This window comes from Rhinoderma darwinii, chromosome 3, assembly GCF_050947455.1.
Source record: "Rhinoderma darwinii isolate aRhiDar2 chromosome 3, aRhiDar2.hap1, whole genome shotgun sequence".
Lineage (NCBI taxonomy): Eukaryota > Metazoa > Chordata > Amphibia > Anura > Rhinodermatidae > Rhinoderma > Rhinoderma darwinii.
The window spans coordinates 403,003,182-403,020,282 of NC_134689.1; the positions used below are offsets into that span (position 1 = coordinate 403,003,182).

The 17,101-nt window shown below is 44.1% G+C and overlaps 1 protein-coding gene across 1 annotated transcript; it reads right to left on the minus strand.

Annotated features, from left to right (window-relative positions):
* Positions 1-1,437: 1,437 nt before the first annotated feature.
* On the minus strand, positions 1,438-16,813 carry TNFSF14 (TNF superfamily member 14). The gene is made up of 4 exons (XM_075855502.1): positions 16,592-16,813; positions 9,820-9,862; positions 4,247-4,288; positions 1,438-2,909 (listed from the first exon to the last, which is right to left on the minus strand). Exons 1-4 carry the CDS (start codon positions 16,811-16,813, stop codon positions 2,494-2,496), a joined length of 723 nt encoding a protein of 240 aa, XP_075711617.1. The 3' UTR covers positions 1,438-2,493.
* Positions 16,814-17,101: the final 288 nt, after the last annotated feature.

Consider the following 17,101-nt stretch of genomic DNA (forward strand, 5'->3'; position numbering starts at 1 on the left):
ACTGCTCCCTATATACAAGAATATAACTACTATAATACTGCTCCTATGTACAAGAATATAACTACTATAATACTGCTCCTATATACAAGAATAGAACTACTATAATACTGCCCCCTATGTACAAGAATATAACTACTATAATACTGCCCCTATGTACAAGAATATAACTACTATAATACTGCTCCTATATACAAGAATAGAACTACTATAATACTGCCCCCTATGTACAAGAATATAACTACTATAATACTGCTCCTATATACAAGAATAGAACTACTATAATACTGCCCCTATGTACAAGAATATAACTTACTATAATACTTCTCCTATGTACAAGAATATAACTACTATAATACTGCTCCTATATACAAGAATATAACTACTATAATACTGTCCCCTATGTACAAGAATATAACTACTATAATACTGCTCCTATATACAAGTATAGAACTACTATAATACTGCCCCCTATGTACAAGAATATAACTTACTATAATACTGCTCCTATGTACAAGAATATAACTACTATAATACTGCTCCTATATACAAGAATATAACTACTATAATACTGCCCCCTATGTACAAGAATATAACTACTATAATACTGCTCCTGTATACAAGAATATAACTACTATAATACTGTCCCTATGTACAAGAATATAACTACTATAATACTATCCCCTACATACAAGAATATAACTACTATAATAATGTTCTCTTGTTTATTTGATCTTTATTGGTTGTTAATACATAAATGGTTGCAGTGAAAGTATTAATATATTTCCTTATCTCCCTTAAAAATATTTATGTTTTATATCATATAATTTATTTAGGTGCCATTGTTACCTGGGAGCAAAATCAAAGAAAATCAAAGCAAAATCTCATCATCAGGGTTTTTCAGATCGTTCACAGATAGAAAAACACCTCAGACTTTAAATCTTTATTTAACAAGTGCAAATAATACAATTTGATTTTTTGCTTTTTGAATGTCCTTCATCCTTGAGACACTTGAGGTTTCTCCTTTTTTGGCCTACTTGGTTCCCTTTTAAATGTTCCAAAGGTAAACATGTCTGTACTTGTATAGGGAAATATATACCAGTAGTGCAAATTTTAAGGCTGAGTTAACACGACCATGTTACGTCTGTAAAGGACGGAACGTATTTCGGCCGCAAGTCCCGGACCGAACACAGTGCAGGGAGCCGGGCTCCTAGCATCATAGTTTTGTACGACGCTAGGAGTCCCTGCCTCGCTGCGGGACAACTGTCCCGTACTGTAATCATGTTTTCAGTACAGGACAGTAGTTCCACGGAGAGGCAGAGACTCCTAGCGTCGTACATAACTATGATGCTAGGAGCCCGGCTCCCTGCAGTGTGTTCGGTCCGTGACTTGCGGCCGAAATACGTTCCGTCCTTTACGGACGTAACATGCTCGTGTGAACCAAGCCTTAGTCTGCTGGTCTCATGAATGTTTTTAGATGCAGGCAAAGAAAGTGTAATGCCAGTTGCACATGACCGAGATTTTAATTTCATCCAAGTGGCACCCGATAGTTTTCACAGGCCCATTCACTTTAGTAGATGAATCGGGTCTGTGAAAATGGAGTTACTCTCCAATCCGTGGAAAGATAGGACATGTCCTATCTTTACACTGATCACGGACGGGACTCGGGCGGCACACATGGTCGTGTGCATTAACCATTAAGGTCATTTTTGGAAAAAGAATTAGGTGTACTTGTCAGTTTTTAAAATAAAATAAGTGTTAAATTACTTTTAGAGGCCTAACTTGAAGCTACTTGGCTCCAATCTAAAATATGTAACAAAGCCCCCTACCTGCCATGTGGCATTTATAATACTGGTATTTTAGGGGAAAATGGGTCATTGGGTACTGCTACCTACCATAGCTGTTCTCCTGACCACATTCCACGTTCACAATATAACATTAGGGACCTTCATGATTAAATTAAGATATAAATAACAGTATACAAGTAAAAAATTTTAAGAAATAGAAAATTAAAAAATCCTGTTTTGGGTTCCTTGTTCTTCACTAACCATCTTAACATCTCAAAAGGCCACACAGAGTTTTGCATTTCACACTCAAGGTTGAAATCTTTGTTGACATTCAGGTGGTTCTTTGTTGGCTCTTCCGAACTGTACTCTAAAAAGTGATGTTTTTCTTTGTCTCATATGTAAGAACAATCTCTTGAATGGTCTTCAAACACCATCTGAACGAGGTTATCCTTCAAAAGTTTCCTGGATACATTTTCAATGATAAGCCTACCAAGAATGAGGCAATTTAGTACTTTAGGGTTGTCAGAGTTTATTGATAGACCTACTAACAGTCATGGTTTTAGTAGAAATACGTCCTTCAAGATGTCCTCAAAGATTACTCATTGTCCCATTCCAAGGAATTATATTAGTGGGGTAGTTTGAGAAACTCTTCTTCCATATCTCTTGATCACACATAGTGCCACTTTTAAAGATGCAATTTTTGAGCTTCCTAAACCATGAACATTCCAAAATAAGTCGAAGTGTCCCCTTGGACACGTATGAGATGTTTATGTGACATTCTCACATAGACCTCATCGCCTTTTGCTAACATGAAGTTTCCACCAATTAAGCTGCTTCCCCTCCATAACGAGGATCTTTGTGCGTCACAAAAACTTCTCATGTTCTCCATCAGAAGTATGTTCAAAGTTAAGCTTCTCTTAAATACCTGATGAGTATATAAGGAATTTTCAGCATTTTGGGGGCATCTGGATAATCCCAACTGTAGCTCGGAGTATATGAAATATATTCCACTCTTTCGGCATACGAGTGACCCATTGCTATATTCAACCTCGTGAAGGAAAGCTAGACCTCTTTCATGCTCCCATTGAAGAGAAGCATCTCGTGAGGTGCCTACAACAACAAGTCCTGGAGGGGAAAAAAAAACAGATTTGAGAATACAGGGCTAATGTTATTTTATGGTGGTTTTTGTATTGCTATATCTGCTATATTGCTATATCTTAACACTGAGGTTTTTATATCCAGTTTGTATGCTGCCATATGAAATAAAAATCATGGCATGATCCATCGAAGACTGTATGGACACCATTTTCCCCCATGGAAATACATGGATCCATCAGATCAATGTATAAAGATCCATGAGAAACATTTGCATGGGTACTGTATGAGTATTGTCTTTCATTCGTAAGCTACAGGGGCATCAATGGGAAAAATGGCTTGTGAACTTACCCAGAACAAAACAGACCCAATATTGTACCCATAATGAACACTATACAGAAAACAATACGATAACACAGGGAACCTCAGTGGTGTTAGGCTATGTTCACACGGGGTCTTTTGCCGAGTTTTTTGACGCGGAAACCGCGTCGCAAAACTCGGCAGAAACGGCCCGAGAACGCCTCCCATTGATTTCAATGGGAGGCGTCGGCGTCTTTTTCCCGCGAGCAGTAAAACTGCCTCGCGGGAAAAAGAAGCGACATGCCCTATCTTCGGGCGCTTCCGCCTCCGACCTCCCATTGACTTCAATGGGAGGCAGGAGAAAGCGTGTTTTATGCCCGCGGCGCTCAATGGCCGCGGGCGAAAAACGGTGCGATAATTGCTGTTCACACGGAGTATTTTGGGGGAGGAATATCTGCCTCAAAATTCCGTTTGGAACTTTGAGGCAGATATTCCTCCCCCAAAATACTCCGTGTGAACATAGCCTTATATGGTTTTATCAGGGCTTGTTTTATAAAAAAGGGGTCCTGGGCAAAAGTAGAGCCGCCCTGTTTGCTATTTTAGAATTTCAGCCTACATAATACTGCCATATATTGCCAAGAGCATACTGCCATATACAGCCTGCATAAAACTGCCATATAGTGCCCACATAATATGCAGTATCCAAATAATAGTACCTTTAAAGAGCCATAATAGTACCATTCGATTTCTAAAAATACCACCATGCAACGCTAAATAATAAAGCGTGATTTTGGTTTGCCCTTAGAACTCCCATCTTCCGTAAATGTGGACCCTAGACAATTGCCCAGTTTAGTGTATCCTAAAAGGAGCCCTGAGCTCCATATTTTTCACACTGTCATGGGCATGAGGTCCAAGGGTCACCACAAGAATTTGGTAAGACATTTTTTTTAACCAAAATGATGTTAGAAGCATTAGAGAAATTTAGGGAACATTTTGGATTTTAAAACATGTCCACAATCCTAATCTATCCTGTTGCCAATTTGATCTATGCACCGTATATACTATACCTGTGACATGAGCAGAAGGCATAGGAGGTCCATATTGAAAGCCTAAGAGATAGATGCAAAATAAGAAGTAACTGATACATAACATTCATCCGACATAATTGTATGTTATTCTGAATATAACAAAATGTATATGAATATATATATATATATATATATATATATATATATATATATATATATATATATATATATATATATATACTCAGACTCGTCCATGACCAGATCTTCCAAGAACTTGTCTTAGTCAACCCGAACCATGACCAGTTCATCACAAATCATGCCCATACCCAGCTAAACAATGCATAACTCCACACAATCCATGCCCAGCTTCTCCCAACCTTCGCCCAGATCTTCCTTCAGCAGTGTTTTTTCAATTTCAGTCCACAATGATCTCTAACTGGTCATGTTGTGAGTATATAAAAAACCCTATTAAGAAATTCCAAGTTGATAGTGCGGGATTCATCGTTCAAGATATACATATATTAGCCAGAGCAGAGAGCGATTACAAAGAGTATCTTTCACTCTGGAGGACTCGACACATCCATATACTACATGAATAGTCCATTGTTTTAAATCAAAACTGTGTAATGCCTTATTTCACCTGTGATGGCGCTGTAGGGGGATGAAGACTTGCTGCCAGGTTCCCCAGCAGACTACAGCAGCGGGACCTTCTGTAATTAGCTTATTATCGCAAGGCTGTCCTAACAAAAAGGATTGTTCAAAGTGGACAAGCCCTTTAACCCCTTAGTGACCACCAATACGCCTTTTCACGTTGGTCACTAAAGGGCCTTAGGCTAGGCTGACGCCTTTTCACGTGAGCCTAGTCTAAGTCCTGCACGGGTCTCACGTGCAGGCAGGAGCCGGGGCTCTGCTGTCTGATGACAGCTGGGCTCCTTCTCCAACACCCGCGATCGAAGTTTACTTCGATTGCGGCTGTTTAACCTGTTAAATGCCGCCATCAATAGCGACCGCAGCATTTAACAGGTTTACAGAGGGAGTGAGCTCCCTCTGTCACCCATCGGCGGCCCGCAAATGCAATCGCGGGTCTCCGATGGGGTGTCATGGCAGCCGGGAGCTTGATGAAAGCCCCCAGGTCTGCCCTGGACATATGCCTGTTAGGACGCGCCGGAGGCACGTCCTAACAGATTGCCTGTCAGATTTACACTGACAGGCAATAATGCTCTGGTATACGAAGTACGAAGTATACCAGAGCATTATAGCAGCGATCTGAAGATCGCACAGTAAAGTCCCCTAGTGGGACTAAAAAAAAAAATAATAAATGTGAAATAAAGATTAATAATAAAAGTTACAGTAAAACATTTTTTTTCCATAAAAAGTGATTTTATTTAGTAAAAGTGTAAAAAATAAATAAAAGTACACATATGTGGTATTGCCGCGACCGTAATGACTCCATTAATAAAGTTAATATGTCATTTAAACCGCAAGGTGAACACCGTAAAAAAAAAACGCAAAAAACTATGGCAAAATTGCTTTTTTTTTCCATCGCCCCCCAAAAAAGTCATAATAAAAATGAATCAATAAGTCCCATGCACCCCAAAACAGTACCATTCAAAACTACGTCTCGTCCCGCAGAAAACAAGCCCAAAAAATCACTACATTGATGGAAAAATCAAAAAGTTACGGCTCTTGGAAAGCGACGATGCAAAAGCAAATAATTTTAGTTCAAAAGTGTTTTTTTTGTGCAAAAGTCGTAAAACATAAAAAAAACCTCCACATATGTGGCATCGCCGTAATCGTACCGACCCATAGAATAAAGGTAACATGTTATTTACGCCGCACATTGAACGGCGTCAATTTAAAAACGCGTGGAATTTCAGGTTTTTTTTATAATCCCCCCCAAAAAAAGTTAATAAGAGTTAATAAAAAAATTATATGTACCCAAAAATGGTGCTATTAAAAAGTACAACTAATCCCGCAAAAAACAAGTCTTCATACAGCTATGTAGACGAAAAAATAAAACCGTTATAGCTCTTTGAATGCGACTATAGAAAAACGAATAAAATAGCTTGGTCATTAAGGCCTAAAATGGGCTGGTCACTAAGGGGTTAATATGTCTTAAGTGATTTAATTAGTATAACTCCCGACATTTGAATCCCCATTCCCGGAGCATTAATGAAGCCCTACCCCTTTCCACCGAGGAACGCCTTCAAAACCGCCTAGAAACGCCCACTGGGGCCTAATTGCATAAGGTCTATTTCCTGGGACGTTTGGGTGGAATGCTTACCACTACAGAGCCCATACTCTTCTCCACTCTAAGTAATGTCTGGATCTTCTCAATCCATTCCTGAATTTTCCTATATCCATCTAAGTCACAACTATATCCACCAAGGTGATGCAGACATACGTCTCAATCTTTGATGCCCTCTCAGTTGTATAGTGTTCAAAGACAATTTTGGGGTAACTATTGTAATGACAAGGAAGAGAAAGTAGACTGAAGATGAGGGTGTAGGCCAAAGAAAACACTATACAGCTCCAAAATATATAAGAAGGTGCGGGATGAGGCGCAGGCAGAGTAGGAGGCTGCCTAGGGCACCATTTAGGTGAGGGATGGTGCAAGGAGAAGAGAGCTAGTGGACCCTACTTCCGACATGTGGCAAAGTGTCCAGTTGGCCCTGCTTTGGGAACTGTCGAGGTCAATTTGATATTTTTGTATTATGTATAAGAACACTAGGGATTGGTGAGGAATAAATCAATGATCGCTAATCCAACAGCTATCATGCTAAACTTTAGGGGTCGGCAAAGGGGGTCTAATTCTGAAACTCCTGCCTTGGGCACCCTAATAACTTGTCCTGCCCCATTACTAAGCTGTAGAAATTAAATATCCAGAACAGTGGTGCCTTATTTAGTTGTTGCAGGATATTTTTGTTTTATAAATATATTATCTAAATGCATTTCTCAAGCCCAAAGTAATATTATTAAAAAGGTCATACAGATGAAAAAAAGATGGCGGCTATTTAAAAAAAACAGCGCCACACCTGCCCACAGGTTGTGTGTGGTATTGCAGTTTAGGCATTTCAATAAGGCCCCATGCACACGACCGAGCCCGCAATCACGGCCCGCGATTGCGGGCACGGCCGGCCGCTGACTGACAGCCGCATTTTCGGGCCGTGCTCCCATACAAAGTATGGGAGCACGGCCCGCAAAATGCGAAAGAACGGACATGTTCCATAATTCCCGGAACATTTCCACGGCACTGACACCCTTCCGTAGTGCTACGGAAAGGTGTCAGTGTTCAATGAAAGTGAATGGCTCCGTTTTTGCGGACCGCAATTTGGGTCCGCAAAAACGGAGGTTTTTTGCTGTCGTGTGCATGGGGCCTAAGGCTGAGCTACAATACCACACACAACCCATGGACAGGTATGGTGATGTTATTGGAAGAAAACAGCGAAGGTTTTCTAATCCTGTATGACCCCTTTAGCTCCTCAACGCATTCACACGCACATGTACCTATCAGGAAGTGTCTTGTTCCTGCAATACGATGTGCATGTACGTGACAGTGATCGCGCAGGCACAAAAGCTGTGCCGTGTGTTCACCACAGAAGCCCGGCAGTGACTGACAGAAACCTCAGATCCTGGATGTTTAACCCCTTAAATGCCGCAGTAAATCGCAACCGCGTCATTTAGTGGTTTGACAAATGGAGGGGCTAAATTTAGAAATGCAAAAGAAAATGCTAGAATAGCTTTTTTTCAATTCCCTGCCCCCCAAAAAATTATGAAAGTTATTCAATATATTATTACAGTCAAGTCACATTATTATGACTACCTCCTACTTTCGACGTTGGCAGCGCGTAGCCCATGAAGAAAGTGATGTGTCGTGGGCTGGCTTGGTGGGTATATAAGATGTGTGATGGACTTTCTGAACACATATCACTCGTTGTTGCTATGGGTAAAAGAGGCGATTTATCAGAGTTGCAAAAAGGGATGATTATTGGTTTTCGTGCCAAGGGTGGCAGTATTTCTCACAGCCCAGTTTGTGAACTGCTCGCGTGCTGCTGTGGTGAAAGTCTATCGTGAGTGGACAATTGGCACCATTGGGAATAAGCGATGTGGAAACTGCGGAGCACCACATGCCATTGATGTAAGAAGTGAACGTCGGCTGTGAAGGTGCACGAAGGCCGAACGACACCAGGGGGCTACCAGACGTGTGTCTAAAACAATAGTTCAGCGAACCCTACTGCATATGGGCCTCCGAAGCAGACGGATGGTCACTGCTCCTATGCTAACAAAGGTGCATCAGAAAAAAAGGCTTCAATTTGCACAGCAGTATCGGAATTGGACCACCGATGATTGCAAAGGGTTGTTTTCTCCAATGAGTCACGTTTTCTGCTTCATCGAACAGATGGACATTGTCGTGTCAGTCGAGAAACATCAGAGAACAAACACCCGGCAACCATTGCTGGAAGAACACAAGCTGGTGGCGGCAGCGTTATGGTCTTGGGAATTTTTTAATTTCATCTTCTGGGCCCACTCATCCACGTGGAAGGCATCTGTACCAATTTGGTATGAATCCATCGTTGCAGATCACATATACCCATACATGCTGTTTGTCTTCCCTGGGACAGATGGAATCTTCCAGCAAGACGATGCGACATGTCACACAGATAGAAATGTCCGACAGTGGTTGGAAGACATGACCAAGACTTCCAAGCACTTCCCTGGCCCCCTAATTTGCCAGAAATTAACCCAATTGAGCATCTGTGGGACCTTGATCGTCTTGTTCGCTCTATGGATCCTCCCCCACGCACCCTCCAGCAATTGTGGGATGCACTGCAGTCAGCACGATGCCAGATACCGGAAACAACCAACCAGAACCTTATTCATTCACCTCTCGCCTGTCTAGCTGCTCTCCGTGCTGCACACGGCAGTCTGGATATTAGCTGGTGGTCATAATAATGTGATTCAACTGTGTATGTACCCAAAAATGAAGCCCCCGTACGACTATGTCGACTGAAAATGTAAAAAGTTAAGACTATTGGAATGCGATGATGAAAAAACGAAAAAGAATGCCTGGTCATTAAGGCAAAAAAAAAAGGTGTGGTCATTAAGGGGTTAATATCTATAAATGCGACTTAGTAGTATTATCCTTGCTTCCATCATTGTTTTTTTTCAGTCCTTCTTTTCCAAAGGGATTTTGAGTCTTGCGAACCACCATGAGAGATCTGCTTGAACATACAGTATGTACCACAGAGGTAGCCCATGTAGTTACTATAGACCATTGAAGAGGGGGATCCCAACTTAGGTTAGCCCATGTAGTTACTATAGACCATTGAAGAGGGGGATCCCAACTTAGGTTGGCCTCATTCCCCTCCCCCATGCACAGTTGCCCCTTCTCCATTGAGGAACTTGACTGAAGCCATGAGGGGCTTTTTTTCTACCAGGGATGAGATGGAGGGTTTAATGGCTGGTCCCTCCCGTCCTGAGGTAAAAGAATTGGTATGGTGACATTAACCAGTACCATCTCCTCCATCTACTCCCGTCTGCCAGATTAAACAATGCTTGAACCTCTATCCAACTTGTGAGACAATCCTGAAATATTATCTCATGGCTTTTACCTGGTCTGCTGATCATTTTCTGTGCAGCAACATTTTCATGAATCTGAAAGAGATTAGATCCAAAATGTTAAATAAAACACTGGTAATCTGCCATTATGTGGAGGTCTCATGTATTTATCCACTATCTATATATATATATATATATATATATATATATATATATATATATATATATATATATAAGCCTCACTGACATGTCAAGAAAACTCATGTGTATGTGCTGCAGATCAGATTCAAGTCTGTGATCCCAGTACTTAAAGGAGTTAACCTCTGGGAACCACACCTATGTCGAGAGCAGGGGTCCCCTGATGCCCGTCCAGCCTTAAGGGGTGTCCAAGGGCCGATGCATCCAGGCGGAGAATGAATAAAGAGGTGACCATGCATGCTTACCCATGCTGTCTCAATAAAACCCAAAGAACAGATCGGAGACGCACACACACAAGCATGGCCACTTCAACATTCATTCTCAGCCTTGATGTGGCAACTGGCTTTCCAAGCCCTACACCAAAGAAGTTGTGGTTTCTACATCCCACACTGATGAGGGCTAACAAGCCCCAAACAGTTATATGAAAGTTGTCTTATACAGCGCTATGATAAGTCTATTACCATAAGGGCTTATTTACAAAGGCCTGTTCTATACATGGATTTGAAACTCCCCAATATGGGTTTTTACTCATTGTGTGTCACGTAGGGTTCATGGACCCACAGGGCCGTACCGCCTTGGCGGTATAGCAGCTGACCAACAGGGCACAGGTCAGGGTCTATAGTTCATATAGGGTACCTGTGGCAGCTCGGACAGTAGCAAGGCAGGCTTGGCTGGGACTAGGCAGCAGGTAGACATCAGGCGTGGAGTAGCAGGACAGGCTGGAGACAACCGCAGGGTTAGGAGTCTTGGTAAAGCGATTCAGGACCACCTGTTTCAGGAGAGACACATGAAAGGAATAGGGGATCCTTAGGGCAGGAGGCAGCCGAAGCTTGTAGGCGACAGGATTGATCCGTTGCAGGATCTCGAAGGGTCCGAGGAACCTGGGAGCAAACTTGCATGACGGCACCCTCAGTATTCGACTGGAGGACAGCCAGACCTTTGTGCTAGTCAGAAACTGAGGAGGTTCTCTTCTCCTTGTGTCTGCCCTCCGTTTCATACGGTCAACCGCCAGCAGGATGGAGGATCGAGTCTACTGCCAGATCTGTAGAAAGTCCATAAAGGCCGTGTCATCAGCTGGTACCTCGGACGTATCTGGAACCGGGAGAGGTATTCATGGGTATTAGCCAGGGACAATGAAGAACAGTGTGTTCATACTCGCTGGTATGATTGTTGTAAGAGAACTCAGCCCACAGAAGACACTGCACCCAGTCATGATGCTGCTTAGAGACGAAATGGCGTAAGTATTTCTCCAAGATCTGATTGATCCTCTCGACCTGACCATTGGACTGAGGATGGTAGGCCGAGGAAAAGTCCAACTTCACACGTAGGAGTCCGCAGAGGGCTCTCCAGAACCTCGAGGTGAACTGAACCCCCGATCAGACACAATATGCTGCGGCAAGCCGTGCAGGAGGAAGATCTGTTGGATAAACAGCTTGGCCAGTTAAAGAGCAGACGGAAGACAGGTCAGAGGAACAAAGTGGGCTATTTTCGAAAATCGATCCACCACCACCCAGACAGCATTGCATCCGGGAGAGAGAGGCAGGTCAGTAATAAAGTCCATAGCTATATTCTGCCATGGAGCATCAGGCACAGGCAATGGCTGGAGCAGGCCAGTAGGTCTGGAGTGAGCGACCTTGTTAGCTGCACACACAGAGCAGAAGGAAACAAAGTCCATAACGTCCTTGGGCAGCGTGGGCCACCAGAAATGACGGGCAATCAAATCCCGGGTCTTACGGGTCCCCGCGTGACCTGCCAGTCTAGAGGAGTGTTCCCAGCGGAGGACTCTCCCACAGTCAGCCATGCGCACAAAAGTCCTCCCTGGAGGAATGTCCCCAACTTGCAGTGGATTAACCGAGTCAATGCAGGACGGTTGATAATGTTCTCTGGCATCTCCATGGTGTCTTCTGTTTCTAAAGACCTGGACAAGGCATTGGCCCTAACATTCTTGTCAGCCGGGCGATAATGAAGCTCAAACTGAAACCTGGCAAAGAACAGTGACCACCTGGCCTGACTAGAATGCAGCCGTATGGGCCGTCTGGAGGTAGGTGAGGTTCTTGTGGTCCATAAAAATCAGGATGGGATGAGCTGCGCCCTCTAGAAGATGTCTCCACTCCTCCAGGGCCAATTTGATGGCCAGTAACTCCCGATCCCCAATCGAGTAGTTGCGTTCTGCGGAAGAGAAGAGCTTATAGAAATATCCACATACCATTGACTTGCCCTTGGAATCTCTCTGGAACAGGAGTGCACCAGCACCGACAGAGGAGACTTCCACCTCCAACGAGAACTGTAGGGAAACATCTGGATGATGGAGAATAGAGGCTGACGTGAAGGCACTCTTCAGACTATTGAATGCGGACTCTGCCTCAGAAGTCCACTCCTTAGCGTTCATGCTCCTCTTGGTGAGGTTAGAGATAGGAGATGTCAGTGATGTTTGGAATGAACTGTCTGTAAAAATTGGCGAATCCCAGAAAGCGCTGTATGGCCCTCAAGCCTTGAGGACATAGCCATTCCAGGATGGACTTTACTTTTTCAGGATCCATCTTGAGACCTCTATTCGAGATTATGTAGCCCAGGAAGGGTAGAGCATCGCTCTCAAACACACACTTCTCCAACTTGGCGTACAGATGATTCTCCCTAAACCGCAGCAAAACTTGACGGACATGTTATTGTGTGTCACGTAGGGTTCGTGGACCCACAGAGCCGTACCCCCTTGGTTGTATGGCAGCTGGCCAACAGGGCGCAGGTCAGAGTCTATAGTTCATATAGGGTACGTGTGGCAGTTTGGACAGTAGCAAGGCAAGCTTGGCTGGGACTAGGCAGCAGGTAGACATCAGGCGTGGAGTAGCAGGACAGGTGTGGTATACAGCACAGCATGGCAACAGCTCAGCATGGCACTAGATCAGGTTACAGGAACTGGGAACACAGAGCAGGAAACACTAGGGGACCATTTGCAAGACAGACTTAGGATACGACAACAATGCTCAGGCATAGAAGCAAGGGGCTGAACCCCTCTTATAGTCCAGGGACTTATGGGCTGATAGTTCATTAAAGTCTGGTGTGCACGCTGCCCCTTTAAGAGCGGGCACGAGCATGCGCACGCACCCTATGGGATCCGGCTGAGGTGAGTGGAAGCGAGTGCTGGCGTTTCCTGAGGAGGAGACTGGGGCCAGCGCTCGCCGACTCGTGGCTGTGGTTGTCAGGGGGAGAGTGGAACATATGGCCCGCAGCCACGGACATGACATTGTGCTCTATGTCAGGAATATCTTGTTTCTATGTGGCCCGTTGCTTAGAAATCAGCTAGCAGGTGTCAACCCAAGAGTTATCACTAATATTGAGATGAAGGGCTGGTGGCTCATATTCATACACACCACCAGCTCTTGAGGTCCTAGATGTCATAGAGAGGAAGGTGACGGCCTGGACTCAGCACAAGATTTTTTAGTAAGCATTTTTTTTGTTTTCTAATCAGGCGGTATTGGAGTGGGCCAAGATTGGAGAAGACCAGCAGCAGACTTAAGGCCCTTTTACACGGACCAATTATCGGGCAAACAAACGTTCTGTGAAAACAGGGCAATGATCAGCCAACGCTCGTTGTGTAAACAGGGCAATGATCAGTCGATGAATGAGCAAACGCTCGTTCATCGGCTAATTGATCATTTATGCAGCCGAAAATATTATCGTTGTCCGCAGCACATTACCCTGTGTAAACATGGAGATGTGCTGCTGACATGATGATGTATGGGGACGAGCGATCGGAGTAACGAGCCCTCATCCCCATACTAGCTTCTTGTGAAAGGAGCAAACGAGAGCCGATCAACGAGCTGTCTCGTTGATCGGCGCTCATTTACCCGGCCTACGTCAGGCTGTGTAAGAGAACCCTTTGTGTTCTTCTGATCAAGTCTGTGGGGGACAAACACCTCTGTCCCCTACAGACCTCTCTGACAGTAGCTTATATCCCGCAGGAAGAAAGGATCAGGCATGTTGAAATCCAGATCTGCTATCGGGGGATGGTTGGGCCCCCAAACACATTAGATCGTTGCTCGATCCTGCTAAAATCAGCCAGTTCAAGTGATATTATCTGATGCGTATTGGCCGGCTTTTGGGTGCCTGTATGTACGATGTGGCCTACAACAAGGAGGTGGTGCAAGGGCCCGATGCTGAAGTGTCGTGGAAGATGAAATGAAGCAGGAAATTTGCTGTAAAATTTTACTTTACTTAGACCAGGTGAGAGGCTCAGAGATTGGGCACGGGTCAGGCTAGTGGATGATGGTGGGCAGGGGTTGGTCCAGTCAAAGAAAGCCTACTAGGCACCAACTGGCTGTCTGCTTTTGATAGCTGCCCGGGGGAAGGCCTCTACCCGTACCCATCACTGCTCACAAAGCTCACACACCCATAGGAAGGCCCCTGCCTGTCACCCACAACTCATTCCAGCACTCATTCCGCTTTCACTTGCAGCTAGACACACTCTCCAATCTTTCCGCATCGGCAGCAGCTGTTACGTAACGCAGCAGAGGTCTCTCCCAATCTTCAACCCGACGCTGAACATTGACTGGCGGGAACATCACCATTTTATACACTAGGCATCGCCCCCAGCATGAAGACACGGCATAACCACGCTGCATGTCATCACCCTGTTATGGTGCGGCAAGGCAGACAAAATGGCGTTTAGGTCGTATGTCCTCGGCGCCAGCTGTTTTAGAACAAATCCAGTCAACCATCATCACCCTCCTGTAAACCAGCAATAAATGTTACAATGCAACATGACAACACAGGCCGGACGGGCCACACCACAACAGAAGTACAGTATGTATACAGTGGCCGCAGTGACAACGCCACCCGCCGGAACGCCACCTAGGGGGGGAAGAACAGCATAGCAACAAGCAGCACATGTAAAGCCACAGTGCACATAAAGGCATACATTCAGCTTTATACTGCCACTACAGGCCAAAACATATAATCAGTCTCCGTTTGAGGATGGGTTTCCCCCTCACATATTTCACGCACACAATGTGCTTCACCTGTACAAGTCGCGCAGCCAAAAACTGCATTTCAAATCCGTGGCAATTTGCAGTAAAACTGCATCCCTTGGTTGAACTTGATGGACATGTGTCTTTTTTCAACCGCACAAACTATGTAACTATGTGCGGTTTTGCTGCATGGTTCTTAGTCGTGAAACACACTGACATAGCACGAGGGCTGCGCGTACAAGCCCCTAATACACAGAAGTGAAAAACATGTATAACATGTACATTAGCTTTGAAAATTCTGCGTGCTGCTGTATCTAAGCACAATGTACTGTCTGCTGAGCCTCTGTATCTAATCCTATCATGTGTGATACTGTCTGCTGAGCCTCTGTATCTAATCCTATCATGTGTGATACTGTCTGCTGAGCCTCTGTATCTAATCCTATCATGTGAAATACTGTCTGCTGAGTTCGAGTATCTAATCCTATCATGTGTGATACTGTCTGCTGAGCCTCTATCTAATCCTTTCATGTGTGATACTGTCTGTTGAGCCGCTGTATCTAATCCTATCATGTGTGATACTGTCTTCTGAGCCTCTATCTAATCCTATCATGTGTGATACTGTCTGCTGAGCCACTGTATCTAATCCTTTCATGTGTGATACTGTCTGTTGAGCCGCTGTATCTAATCCTATCATGTGTGATATTGTCTGCTGAGCCTTTATCTAATCCTAATCCTATACTGTCTGCTGAGTTAATGTATCTAAGCTTATCATGTGTTATATTGTCTGCTGAGCCACTGTATCTAAGTATGTCATGTGTGATACTGTCTGCTGAGCTGCTGTATCTAAGCCTGTCATGTGTGATACTGTCTGCTGAGCCACTGTATCTAATCCTATTTCATGTGTTACTGTCTGCTGAGCTAGTGTATCTAATCTTATCATGTAAAATACTGTCTGCTGAATTCATGTATCTAATCCTATCATGTGTGATACTGTCTGCTGAGCCTCCGTATCTAATCCTATCATGTGTGATACTGTCTGCTGAGCCTCTATCTAATCCTAATCCTATACTGTCTGCTGAGTGAATGTATCTAAGCTTATCATGTGTTATATTGTCTGCTGAGCCACTGTATCTAAGCATGTCATGTGTGATACTGTCTGCTGAGCTAGTGTATCTAATCCTGTTTCATGTGTGATACTGTTCGCCAAGCTGTTGTATCTGCTGAGCCGCTATGCCTAAGCCTATCAAATGTGCTGCTGTATCTAAGCCCATCATGTGTGCTACTGTCTGCTGAGGTAATATATCTAAGCCTATCATGTGTGATACTGTCTGCTGAGTCGCTTTATCTTAGCCCATCATGTGAGATGTTGTCTGCTGAGGTGATGTATCTAAGCCCATCATGTGTGTTACTCTCTGTTAAGCTGCTGTATCTAATCCGATCATATGTGATGTTAAGCTGCTGTATCTAAATCCATCATGTGTGATACTGTCTGCTGAGGTGGTGTATCTAAGTCTCACATTTAAATCATTTGTGATACTGTCTATGCACAAATTATTGGAAAAATGTAGGTCATTATTTTATGTCAGCAGAATCCCCCCCCCCCCGTATTCTGCGTCTGATCAGATTCCTTGCGTTGACCCAATAATGTAGTAGCGGCACTTACCATGTCCTGAGTTGCACTTAGTCTGGACTCCACCTTCATTAAGAAGTAAATTTCGGATGCTGCTCCAGACAACGCCAGCAGAGAAAATACAAGAAGCACCAGCTGAATCAATAGCTTGCCCCTTCCAATCTTCCCTCTAACCAGTGGGGGGCTGGGGGCAGACCGCTGGCCATAGTCTTCCACTGTGAAGATGGACATTGGAGGTCTACCATACCTGTCCATCACTATTAGGGCACGAGGGGCTTCTGTAGTAAGGAGACAGTGGTAACATAGATCTCCGACATGAGGGGGAGGGGACAATGGGGGAGTTGCCGTTTTGTGACCACAAAGAGGGAAATTCATTCAGATACATCCGACACACAAAGTAATCAGTCACCCATAACATTAAACATTATGACCTTGAGATATTAATGATATAATAATTGTGTTGCTTAAACGAAACCTCCAGTATAATAACCATACAGATGTAGCAGAGCTGCAGATCTCGTAGACATGCAGTCCTATGGAAAA